The following is a 10,711-nucleotide window of genomic DNA, read 5'->3' on the forward strand; positions in this document are numbered from 1 at the left end:
GGTTTTCATTTTGATGTGATAAGGTATTGCTGTTTATCAGTGTAAAATAACTTGAAAGAGATGTACCATGAGAACCATGCAAATTTATTTTTCACATTTTACGCGTTTGGAACAATCTATATTTCTACGAACAATTTACATAAATGTATCCGATGCTTAATCAGATATTTCTTGCGCTTTATTGAATGAGTGGTACTCTTTAAGATGTTAGCGTTAAGAAGGATTCAAAGAAATGTGTTTCAGTGTAAAACTAGTAACTCAATGTCGCTCAGAAAAGAGTTAAGACATGTCACAGTTCATCGGCATTTTTTGTATATAATGACACAATATAATTTGTAATCCTCAGAAACCCATGGGTCCTCCGTCAACGGCTACTTAATCACCCTTGGGTCATTTAAAAAACTTCTGTTGTCCTTACTCTCAAAACCCATAACCGTTCCGATGTCTAATTGTTAAGTCGGATCGTGTTGCAGAATTTAATTTATCTTGAACATCTTTGGTAACATAACAAATATATCTTGCCGATTGGATACAGAAAAATTAAATTAATTCATTTTGTATTGTAAATTATTTTTTTCACTAAAGGAATATGCAAAAATATTTGAAAATCTATATACTTCATAATAAGAATTGTGTATTTCTTAAAACTGTTGACCAAACTATACGACAAACGCGAAGACTTTTCATTTCGTATTGTTAACTTTTCTGTTTGTGACAACATCCCTTCAGTACCTGCGAATGGAGTTTTCATATCACAACTCATACGTTATACCAGAGCTTATTGTAACTACATAGACTTTTTGTGTCTCGCTGGACTTCGTACAATTAGGCTCCTGGAACAGGGTTATGTTGCTACAAGATTAAAGTCAACATTACAGAGGTTTTATGGTCGTCATCATGAATTCATTCGTGGAACGTTACGATGTATCCATCTGAACCATGAGAACTAATGACTAATGAACCATGAGGTTTACCCTACCGGTGCACCTGGTACATGTTCCCAGTTTTTAGTGCTCAATTACTTTGGTTTCTTTGTATGTATTATTTTGGTTATTTTATTTTCTTTGTTGTGCAAGTCTGTTTTCCCTGCCTTGTCTTTGTCCCTGGATTACATTCTTTTGATTTCCACTAGAATCTTCGTTCTCTTGATTTCTCATTAAAAAAGAAAATCTTAATTAAAAAGTATTCGGAGCAAATCAATATGTCCCATACACTGTTTTAGAAAAAGAAATATAATATGCCAACTGTCTGAGAGGGTTTGAAGTAACATACCACGAAGACAGCCCAGGGTTTCCGAGAATGAGGATAGATTTTAAAGTTCATTGCTTTGATTACTTGAGTACATTTGTCAACCGAAAAAATCTGAATCAGTGAATGAATCCCCTGACCAATTACATTAGATTAACGTTCGTATAAAAAACCAATCTGAATGCATTTTGTTTATCAAAATGCAAGATATTGTGAAATGAGCACAACATTGGGCTTGTAAATTTGATTCCATTTGTTTGAATGTTCGTCTGCAACAACGAAAGGAAAAGGTTTTACAATATCACGAATTTTCCCATGGAAGTATAGCAAAACTTGCAATTACATTTATTAACATCAGCTAAGTTTGAGAAAAATCGTGTTAAAATGTTTTGTATGGTTTTTCCTCTTGTTTTGGAAGGAACCTGATTAAAACGGAAGTCACCTTTTCAGGTTTAATTATGATTTGGACCAACCTGTATGAGTTTAAACATCTACGTACCAAACATCACTTCATGAAACAATTCCATGATAATGATCGTTAACTTTTCACGACATGTTGTTACAAAGAAAGAAAGAATATGCAAAACCTATCAATTAGTTTTTAGTGTAATGATTGCAAGTCGATATAATCCATAGGTTTAAAAGTTATGCAAATGTGAGAAAGACGGAGCATTTAAAATCCTTTGATAGCGTTTTCGAGTTCTGATTTCGACAGCGTTAGCATGAATCTGATTTTTTTCTTCATAATCTCGTTGCAAACAGTATGTTGGGGACGAAAACGAATATTCAAGGCAACTAAATTAGGGATTAACAAAATTCAGTATAAAGATAATGTTGGAATCGCTAAATTATCTACGTTTTTGGAGTGTTACTTTGATTGCTCGAAAAATTCTAAATGTTTAACATTCTTTTACAGTGTCGAAAAACAAATTTGCGTCTTACATTCAAAAACATTTCAATACAAACAACCAGAGGACATGGAATCAGGGTGGAGAATGTACCTGTTTGAAGACGGTAAGTTTAATATTTCAATAGTTTAATATCATTGTATGACAGTTAAGTCCACAGTAAGTTTTAATTGTTGAAACGACACGGTAAGTTCATAATCATTGGTATAATGGCAGTCACTTTAAATTGAGAGTAAATTAAATAATCAATGTTGTAACGACAGTTACTTCAATTCTAGAGTAAATTTGACAGACATTGTTGTAACAGTTTGGGCCAAATTAAGAATTCTTTAAGCCAGTAATGAACTTGGCGAACTGATCGTCTGAACCATTAGAATACCTATATTTTATATTGAAGATATCTCCTATGTCTAAAATAAGTATCATGATTTTCATTTGAGTCTTCTTATTGAAAAAAATATAAATCGGACAATAAAAATATATTAGTATACATTTATTTTATTTTCTATTTATAATTTGCAGTTCAAAGTCGATGTCATCATGTACCAAATGGTTTTCTGCTCTACAGATATTTAAACCTGTGTTACAATTTTAACCCATTAACTGTAATTGATTTCGACAGCTTTATAAAACCAAAATGCGCATCATATGGAGGCGCCTTACTTAAGATTGACTCTGAGGATAAACAAAATTATACATCCTTTATACTCCGTAAGTAAACACATAAAAATAATACGTCCTTTATACCCAGTAGGTAAAACCAAAAATTTATAGAAAAAAAACAACAAAAATATATATTCTATATACTCCGTAAGTAAAAACATAAAAACAACAAAATTATACATCCTTGATACTCCGTAAGTAAAATCACAAAAAAAAAAAACAAAAACAAAAACAAAAATATAAATCTTTTATACCTCGTTGTTAAAGATTATACATCTTTTATACTTGCAGTTTGTTTTTAAATTTAAAAAAGCGTTTAAACCCTTTTGTAAAACTTAAGTTTGTTCATAAGCTTTCACGTGCTTATTTCGTACAATGTTACCGAGAGAAATAAACGTAAAAAAAACCGACTGTCATGTAATAATAACAGCCCGTAATTTGATTTAGATTTTAAGCGGTTTAAAAGGACAAGTTGCACAAAACTTTAATTCAATTTAATCAAGCAGCTCTATTTCATGATAGTAGAACAATGACAAAACTTGTTTACTTCTTTTTATTTATAACATTTTCGCCAATGCCTTATAGAAACTCTTCTGATATTTGATTTACAGAGGGAAGAACTGCAGATCGCGTGGCAATTCAAGGTCACTCATTCAACCCCGGAAATGTCTGGACATACGATGATGGTACACCTTTAGTTTATAACAATTGGAGGCAAGACCCACCAGCCCCTAAACCAGGTCAATGGAATGCTCAGATTTTCTTAAACGATGAATGGACAGAGCAGAATAGTTATAGAGCCACTAAGAACTGCATCTTTTTATGTGAAATCGTGTAAAGTTAAAAACCAAACAGCACTCTGTATTTAAGCTGACCTGCTGATGAGAGGTTACTCTTTGGAACATATGTATGGCAAACCAAAATTAAAAAAAAAATGTATCTATATGATTTTTGTTTTTAAATATATGATTTGATATGTTGGCTTGTATACAAAACATAAAAACAAACAAAAAATATTCTTACTTTAGCAATCATTGTGTCTTTTTTTTTTTTTTTTTTTAGAAATCTTTTAAGTTAAAACTGGGTTTTGAAATATATATAATAGTTTGTTATACAGTTAACGAAAACATTATATTTCAAATAACCAAATCTCATCTGTTTAACGTGCACTATTAAGGAAGGTTGAAAAACATTTTAAGAAAATTGTCATGGACAACACACTTGTGTAGAATATCAAAGTATGTTAAATGGGTATTTGTTTTATTATTTTATAACATAAACTATCAAAAAAACATTGTTTATAGTCAAAAATAAGTGTAAACTTTACGTCATTTACGTCAATTGACCGACAATCCGCGTTTGAAATAATTACTGTATTAATGCTTGTTTACTCTTAAGAAGCGGAAAGGCCACTAACAATCTGAATCTATCTGATTCTATCTGAATCTGTTTTTGGTGCTGCGAACAAATAATCCCAAACTTGATACTTGTTGATTCAGGATCATTTATTTTGTTATTGACTGAAATAATTTAGAAATTAAACTACGAGCTGTTTCATGCTTTTGAGTAGGACGTGCCTGCATAACAAAACTTGAGGCAACTTACCCTTGATCATGAACTGCAAAAAAAACCTGCATAATTGGGAAGCCTAATCCGACACTGTTGACGTGTTAGCGAAATGTGAATTCAAAACCCAATGTGAACGCAAGCTTAATTTCTTTCATCTGTTTGGATAATACTTTCGAATTTGCTCTGCATGTTCATTAAGCTAACAAAATTAATAACAGCACTCATTTCAAAGACATAAAGTGTAATTTATGAATATTGTTCGAAGAAGTATATATATATATTGCATGAGCTTGCGAAGACAACAGACATGTATACTACAATGAATGTTATTTCTTATATTCATACATTCGTTTTATTGTAAACCAAAGCATGAAAAAATGTACCCTAGGATATCCGTGGACAGAACAATGTCGTGCTTCCAAAGAGAGCTAGTCGCATAACCGAGAATAATATTTTACGCTGAAGAATTTTTGCTAGTTAACGGTCTACAATGTGCTGTGCCTTCCCAGCTTATTTGGTACTTGCTACCTTTGTTAATATGATCAGATTGATTATGGTATATTATTCAGCATTTTTTCGGATAAAGTAGATGTTGGTTTTTATTGTCGTGAAAAGTATAACAATTTTTGTTGAGTATAATATTTGTTGTTGATTGTCATTGGTCTCAGACTACATCCTACGTACAATTATAATTTTGGTTTAACTGCACGTGTCGCAGAAGTAAAATTTATGATAATGAAAGTGACACCCAAGAGAAAAATGTGTATCTGTCGTGCGCTTCTATGTTATTTGGTAGATTTTGTTTTTCCTACTAATCTATCTACTTCTTTTCTTAAGTGTAATAAGTTCTATCAAGATCTCTACCTTTATGTCTGTCAAACCATAACTTTTTTTACTTCTGTTCAAATAGTTAGTTTCATTATTTTATATTCATCTTGCACCATTTGTACATAACGCACATTTTTGTCACCAATTCCTTCAAGACGGAATTTCCTTCATCTTGATTTACTATGCACTTGTACTTTTGAATGGAATTATTATTAAGTATCTGATGCATTAACGTTTTATTTCAATAAGCATTTTTCTAAAAGTGTACAGAAATGTCATTCATATAAGGAAAATTAAAGGTTAATTGCAGCAATTTCGCAATGATACGGTTTATTTTCATGCTGATCTATGCATGTTTATACCTTGTCAGGAAGTGTGTTAGATAGTTTAAAGTACGTGAACCAAACAAAAAAAGCTTCGATACAACATAATAAGTAAAGGACGTGTGCAAGAATAATTTTTGATCTAAAAATACAATTATGAAAACTTAGGACTTCTTCCATCAATTTTTTTAATGTACTTAATGTATACTGTTTTACTATATTAAGATTCAAGGAATATTGATAAGTTAATATAGGACGATTAGAATGTTAATACGGCAACTGTTAAAAACGAATTCCGTAGACCTAAGTGCTTAGATCAAAAACGTTCTCGACACGAGTGATCACTTTAAGTGGTCTACAATTTCTAAGTAGTGTCATGTTTCTAGATCCTGATTCATTTACATTATTGTAATTACTTTAAAAAAAACTACCTTTGATCAAATGGCCATCTGCCTAGTAAGTTGTTCGAGTTTTAAGGAAAAAGATTTGGTTCTGTAACCGTTAAGTGTCAGTCTCAGTAAGAATCAGGCAGAGGTTGAAACATGTTATTATTAACCCATGGTTTTGAAAGTTTAATTTGACTATTTGCACAATCAGAATCAAGAAAAAAACTACATTTTCCATATCACATATATTTTTCTTTAAATAAACTGCAAAATGACCATTTCAATGCTAGATAACTCTGCCAAAAAAACCTCATTTTTCTATCATTTATTAAAAAATTTTTTGAACAAATCCAGTGATGCAGAGATTAAATAATGGTCTCATGAAAAACAAGTGTTCGGCTGCAAAGCAGAGTATATCTTTGAAAAATATGAATATTAATCTTTTAAACTGATCTTTAAAAAATATTGATTTATCTACAAGAAGTATATTTCATTATTTTAACTTCAAATACTGACGTTTTAATAAAACATTTTTTTAAAATTTTTTCTAACAATGGCATTGATGAAATTTAGTCATTATTTATACTGTCTGCGAAGTCCTACATTATACCATCCAATGAAACATATATATATATATATATATTTATATAAACTAATATGCATTGTTTTAGATCAGAACCTTATTATTAAACTTTAAAATAATCTATGTCAAGTGAATGAGCCCTGGTTAATGGTAACTGCAAAATTTAAAAGATAACAGTAATTCTTTTGGTTGGTGTAGGTGTTATAATCTCATTTAAATCTGTTCAAGTATGACAACTATACAAACATTAATCAATATTAAAATAATTTGATTTTACTACCACCCGTATTTTAATGAGGAAATATGATGATACATGTTATATATTTTGATATAGTCAAATTTAATGTTTCTTTCAGATAGTAAAGTTAGACCAGCAGTATCTAGACAATTTGTAGAATTAAATGCCAGACCAGAACAAATAAGAGATTAAACAACATGTTAAATCACGACCGACAAACAATCATATTAAGGTTAAAAACAAAATAACAATAAACGAGAACTATATCTTATAACTAAATCACATACAGGGATATAATAGAATACGTACTCTTATTCCGTCGGTAGGATAAGGTCCGCATAACATCTTTTAAACTGCTACTTTTGACTGCCATGAACTTCGGGATATTAAAAAATGTTTAGCGTAAATTGAACTTCCTGCCATTGTATATTTACTTGTAAACACACAAGATAATGCAAAACTCTTTCCAGGAACAAGAAATAATGTTTCTCATTTCCGTCAATTAAAAAGACACAATTGTGGTTAACAAAAACAAAGCAAGGTGGTCATTGCTTAGATATAAATATAAGTTGTCCGTTACATCAAGACAATGCGAAATTGTGTATAATCCAGACGTAATGTTACACTGTCTACAGAAAGTTTTAAAGATTATAATTTAAACCTGCACATCAGTATACAACTGACTGTTTGAATCGGTAGAATCAAGGTAAGCAATAACAACCATAATTTCAAAAGTTATCGGTGAGTAACAACTCCGTCTTGGTAAATATTAAAAGTTGCAAGACAAATTGTTGACTGAAAAACAATACAAAGAAATACTTTGTATCGCGGGTGTTTTAATGGCATCTTAGTTTGCTTTTTTTTTTTATCTTGCTTAGGAGTTAAAAATATTTTGAATTATATTTTAATTTAGGTTGTAGCAGTATTTAACAAATGAAATGGAATTAACTCCTTATCATTACCGATTAAATGATACTTCGATCGCAAACGGGACCATGAATTACACCACGACAACAGACTATAATTTACAATCAGATTCTACAAAAATGGTATTGAAAGAAGTAATGAGTGTGCTCCTCGCCGTCCTTTTGGCAGTGATTATGATGTCCCTTGGTTGTACGATAGAACTAGACGCACTTAAAAAACAATTAAAGAATCCATTACCTCCTATAATTGGAATGGTACTACAGTTTGTGGTCTATCCACTAGTTGTGTTTGGTATGGTTCATGCTTTTAAGTTCAACAGCTTTGATGCAATAGGGATGCTACTTATCGGGACATGTCCAGGGGGCAGTCTGTCAAACCTCATAACTCTATGGTGCAAAGGTGATATAGTTCTAAGGTAATGGTAATAAAGCAATCTGTTTTGTTAATCTTTGAACTTCATTCTCATACATTTTTAAAGTTCAAAACAAATCTATTTTTCATATGAAAAATTAATATACATTTTCCCTTATCATCACAACGATTTACATTTACATTATTAATTCTCCACTTATATTTCTTTTAATTAAAATTATATTGGATTCATTTTTTCTGATAAAAAAATTTTTAACAAAAACCATATGTTTTATTAAATTCTTCAAAATCAGTGAATAATATATATTTAAGACGATCAAACAATGTACTCATTTGATTTATAAGCTTAAGAACATTCATACTTTTTTTAAAAAGAAGGTACTAAACATTTATACTACATAGCATGCACAAAGCTCCGAACAGCGTCTGAAGTTCCGAAGTCATACTAGATGCAACCAGCCCTCTTATTCTGGCTCCCTGGTCAATATCATAAGCGACCCTAGGATCGCTAAAAATATATTTGAGAGCAACTTGCGGAACCATGTTACCAACCATCTCAGAAAATGCAAGAATCTTGCAAACTCGGGAAAAAGTAAAAGATTTTTCTTTACGATTGAAAAACGACGCTTGATTTGTATTATGTCCAAGAATTTGGAAAGGCTGGTCTGCAGCGTTTAGTTAGAGAGGAAACATGCACGTTATAAAACAATAACGGAATTATTTAGATGCGACACACAATGACTGAAATGATGACCAACATATGACGTTAAAAATGGAATAAATTGATACATCGTTCCAATATTTTTTTCACAAAAGCAACAGAAAGATCAAGAAAATCAATCACATTATACATGTCACTAAACATCATCTGAATTTTGCAGACCAAGCCATGCGCACCAGGACTCAGTAACAAAACAATAATGACCAGAGAAATTAGTCTCACCATAGCATGTTTTGTAATACCGAGATCTAAATCATCTCACATTAATATGAGCATATCGTCTTTTAATTCTGATTTTTTAAACATTTCTGTTTAAGCGTTTGTATGACGTCACTTTCAACAACTGCTGCTATTGGTATGATGCCGTTAAATCTCTATCTTTATACAAGAGGTTTCACTAGTACATCAATGTCAATCCCGTTCGTGAAAATTATAATAGGACTTGTTCTTATACTTGTTCCTGTGTCTATTGGAATGTTTGTTCTTGAAAAGTTTCCTAAAGTGGCTAAAGTTGTTGTCCAGGTAAGTTAAAATAAAAGTGTTTGCAACATATCCACTTTTGTTTGATTTTTTTAAGAAAAGAAACATTTGAGCGAAAATTCGAAACACAAAGTTGACTACAATATTTAAAAAATCACAACAAATGAACTCTATAAATTTCCAGGCAATTCCCAGAATTTTTAGTTCTTAGAATAAGATAATTAACTTCGTTGAGCATGATTCTGTTTCTGTATGTAAAGAAATATCGTCTTTACTGTGTTGAATCATTTTCCTTGTCTGTTATTTTCTCAGCATGATGTCAATGCCAAAACATAATATAAAAATAAGAAAATTAAAAAAAATAGAACAATAAAAAACAACATTGAAATCGGTGTCAATATTAATTTCTATTTTCGTTATGGTAAATGATTTTTTTTTCAAAGAGATAAAAATTAAATGTCTAAAGACAAATAAAGCGTGATGTAGAAGAAAATTTAACTGATCTAAATCAGAAAAAGAACATCTAGAGCGCAAAGTATAGAAAATAATTTTGTATTACAATGCGATTTTGGAACATACAATTTCAAGGTTAAAACGTTCATACCGGTCACTAATTATTGTGGTACATAACAAGATCATGATTGATAACTATGTCAAAACTTAATTATTATACACTTTAATATCTGAGGTTGTAAGTGATTACAATAAAAACATCGTATTCTATGTGGTTTGACGCTAAGACAATGCTGGTGATTCCTAAAAAATTTCCCTTCATTGTCATTACAAAAAAAAACGGGACAAAATACCTTGCCGCAATATCCACACACAGTTGATATATACTTGAAAATTACATTTATATCGACGTATGATTGTAAGTAACTGATACTGATAAGTGATTCGATGGATTCGCTCATAAAAGCATGGATCTTTTCTAATCTAATCTCATTTTCTCTACCTACTAAAGTTTAAATAAATGTAATGTATCCAAACCACCTATTTGAATCGAATTTATATTTATTTTGTAGATAGGTGGCGCTCTGGGATTTCTATTCATTTTACTAGTAATTGGAATTCAGTTCTACCTCTACCCCCAGATGCTTCAGGCAGATTGGAGATTATGGTTCGCTTCCAGTCTGTTACCTCTATTTGGATTACTTGTTGGATATACTGGATCAATGGTCACGTGCTTAAGTCATGACCAAAGTCGGACGGTCGCCATTGAAGTCTCATCTCAGAATGTAGCTCTCTGTATGACCATTATATTTATCTCATTTAAACTTGAAGAAGCAACAAAGATAATAATGTTCCCTTTAATATTCGGTGTATTCAACGTCATTGTACTTGTAATTGTTGCCATAGTTTTTCGATTTGTTGTGTACATCCGACTGAATATTGTAAGCAATAAAAAGAACGAGGGGAGAGACATACATATGACACAGGATTTGTGAGAGTCAATAGATCTGTG

The 10,711-nt window shown here is 31.1% G+C and overlaps 2 protein-coding genes across 2 annotated transcripts; both read left to right on the plus strand.

Moving 5' to 3' along the window:
- The first annotated feature begins 1,680 nt into the window (after window positions 1-1,680).
- Window positions 1,681-4,596, plus strand: LOC148616158 (uncharacterized). Its single transcript, XM_088581576.1, has 3 exons — window positions 1,681-2,262; window positions 2,679-2,867; window positions 3,431-4,596. The coding sequence occupies exons 1-3, from the start codon at window positions 1,971-1,973 to the stop codon at window positions 3,655-3,657; spliced, it is 708 nt and encodes a 235-aa protein (XP_088437702.1). The 5' UTR covers window positions 1,681-1,970; the 3' UTR covers window positions 3,658-4,596.
- Window positions 4,597-7,741: 3,145 nt separating this feature from the next.
- Window positions 7,742-10,711, plus strand: LOC148616159 (ileal sodium/bile acid cotransporter-like). Its single transcript, XM_088581721.1, has 3 exons — window positions 7,742-8,088; window positions 9,084-9,288; window positions 10,272-10,711. Exons 1-3 carry the CDS (start codon window positions 7,742-7,744, stop codon window positions 10,692-10,694), a joined length of 975 nt encoding a protein of 324 aa, XP_088437847.1. The 3' UTR covers window positions 10,695-10,711.

This window comes from Perna viridis, chromosome 5 (genome assembly GCF_037379345.1).
Source record: "Perna viridis isolate PV_CMFRI_1.1 ecotype Kerala chromosome 5, ASM3737934v1, whole genome shotgun sequence".
NCBI classification, from domain to species: Eukaryota; Metazoa; Mollusca; class Bivalvia; order Mytilida; family Mytilidae; genus Perna; species Perna viridis.

Bases quoted from the DNA above. Each gene is read 5' to 3' on its own strand.
- LOC148616158 (XM_088581576.1), top strand. From the start codon at position 1,971: ATGAATCTGATTTTTTTCTTCATAATCTCGTTGCAAACAGTATGTTGG. The intron at 2,263-2,678 runs GTAAGTTTAATA...TATAATTTGCAG, and splicing joins AATGTACCTGTTTGAAGACG to TTCAAAGTCGATGTCATCAT. The intron at 2,868-3,430 runs GTAAGTAAACAC...TTTGATTTACAG, and splicing joins TTATACATCCTTTATACTCC to AGGGAAGAACTGCAGATCGC.
- LOC148616159 (XM_088581721.1), top strand. From the start codon at position 7,742: ATGAATTACACCACGACAACAGACTATAATTTACAATCAGATTCTACA. The intron at 8,089-9,083 runs GTAATGGTAATA...TTTCTGTTTAAG, and splicing joins AAAGGTGATATAGTTCTAAG to CGTTTGTATGACGTCACTTT. The intron at 9,289-10,271 runs GTAAGTTAAAAT...TTTATTTTGTAG, and splicing joins TGGCTAAAGTTGTTGTCCAG to ATAGGTGGCGCTCTGGGATT.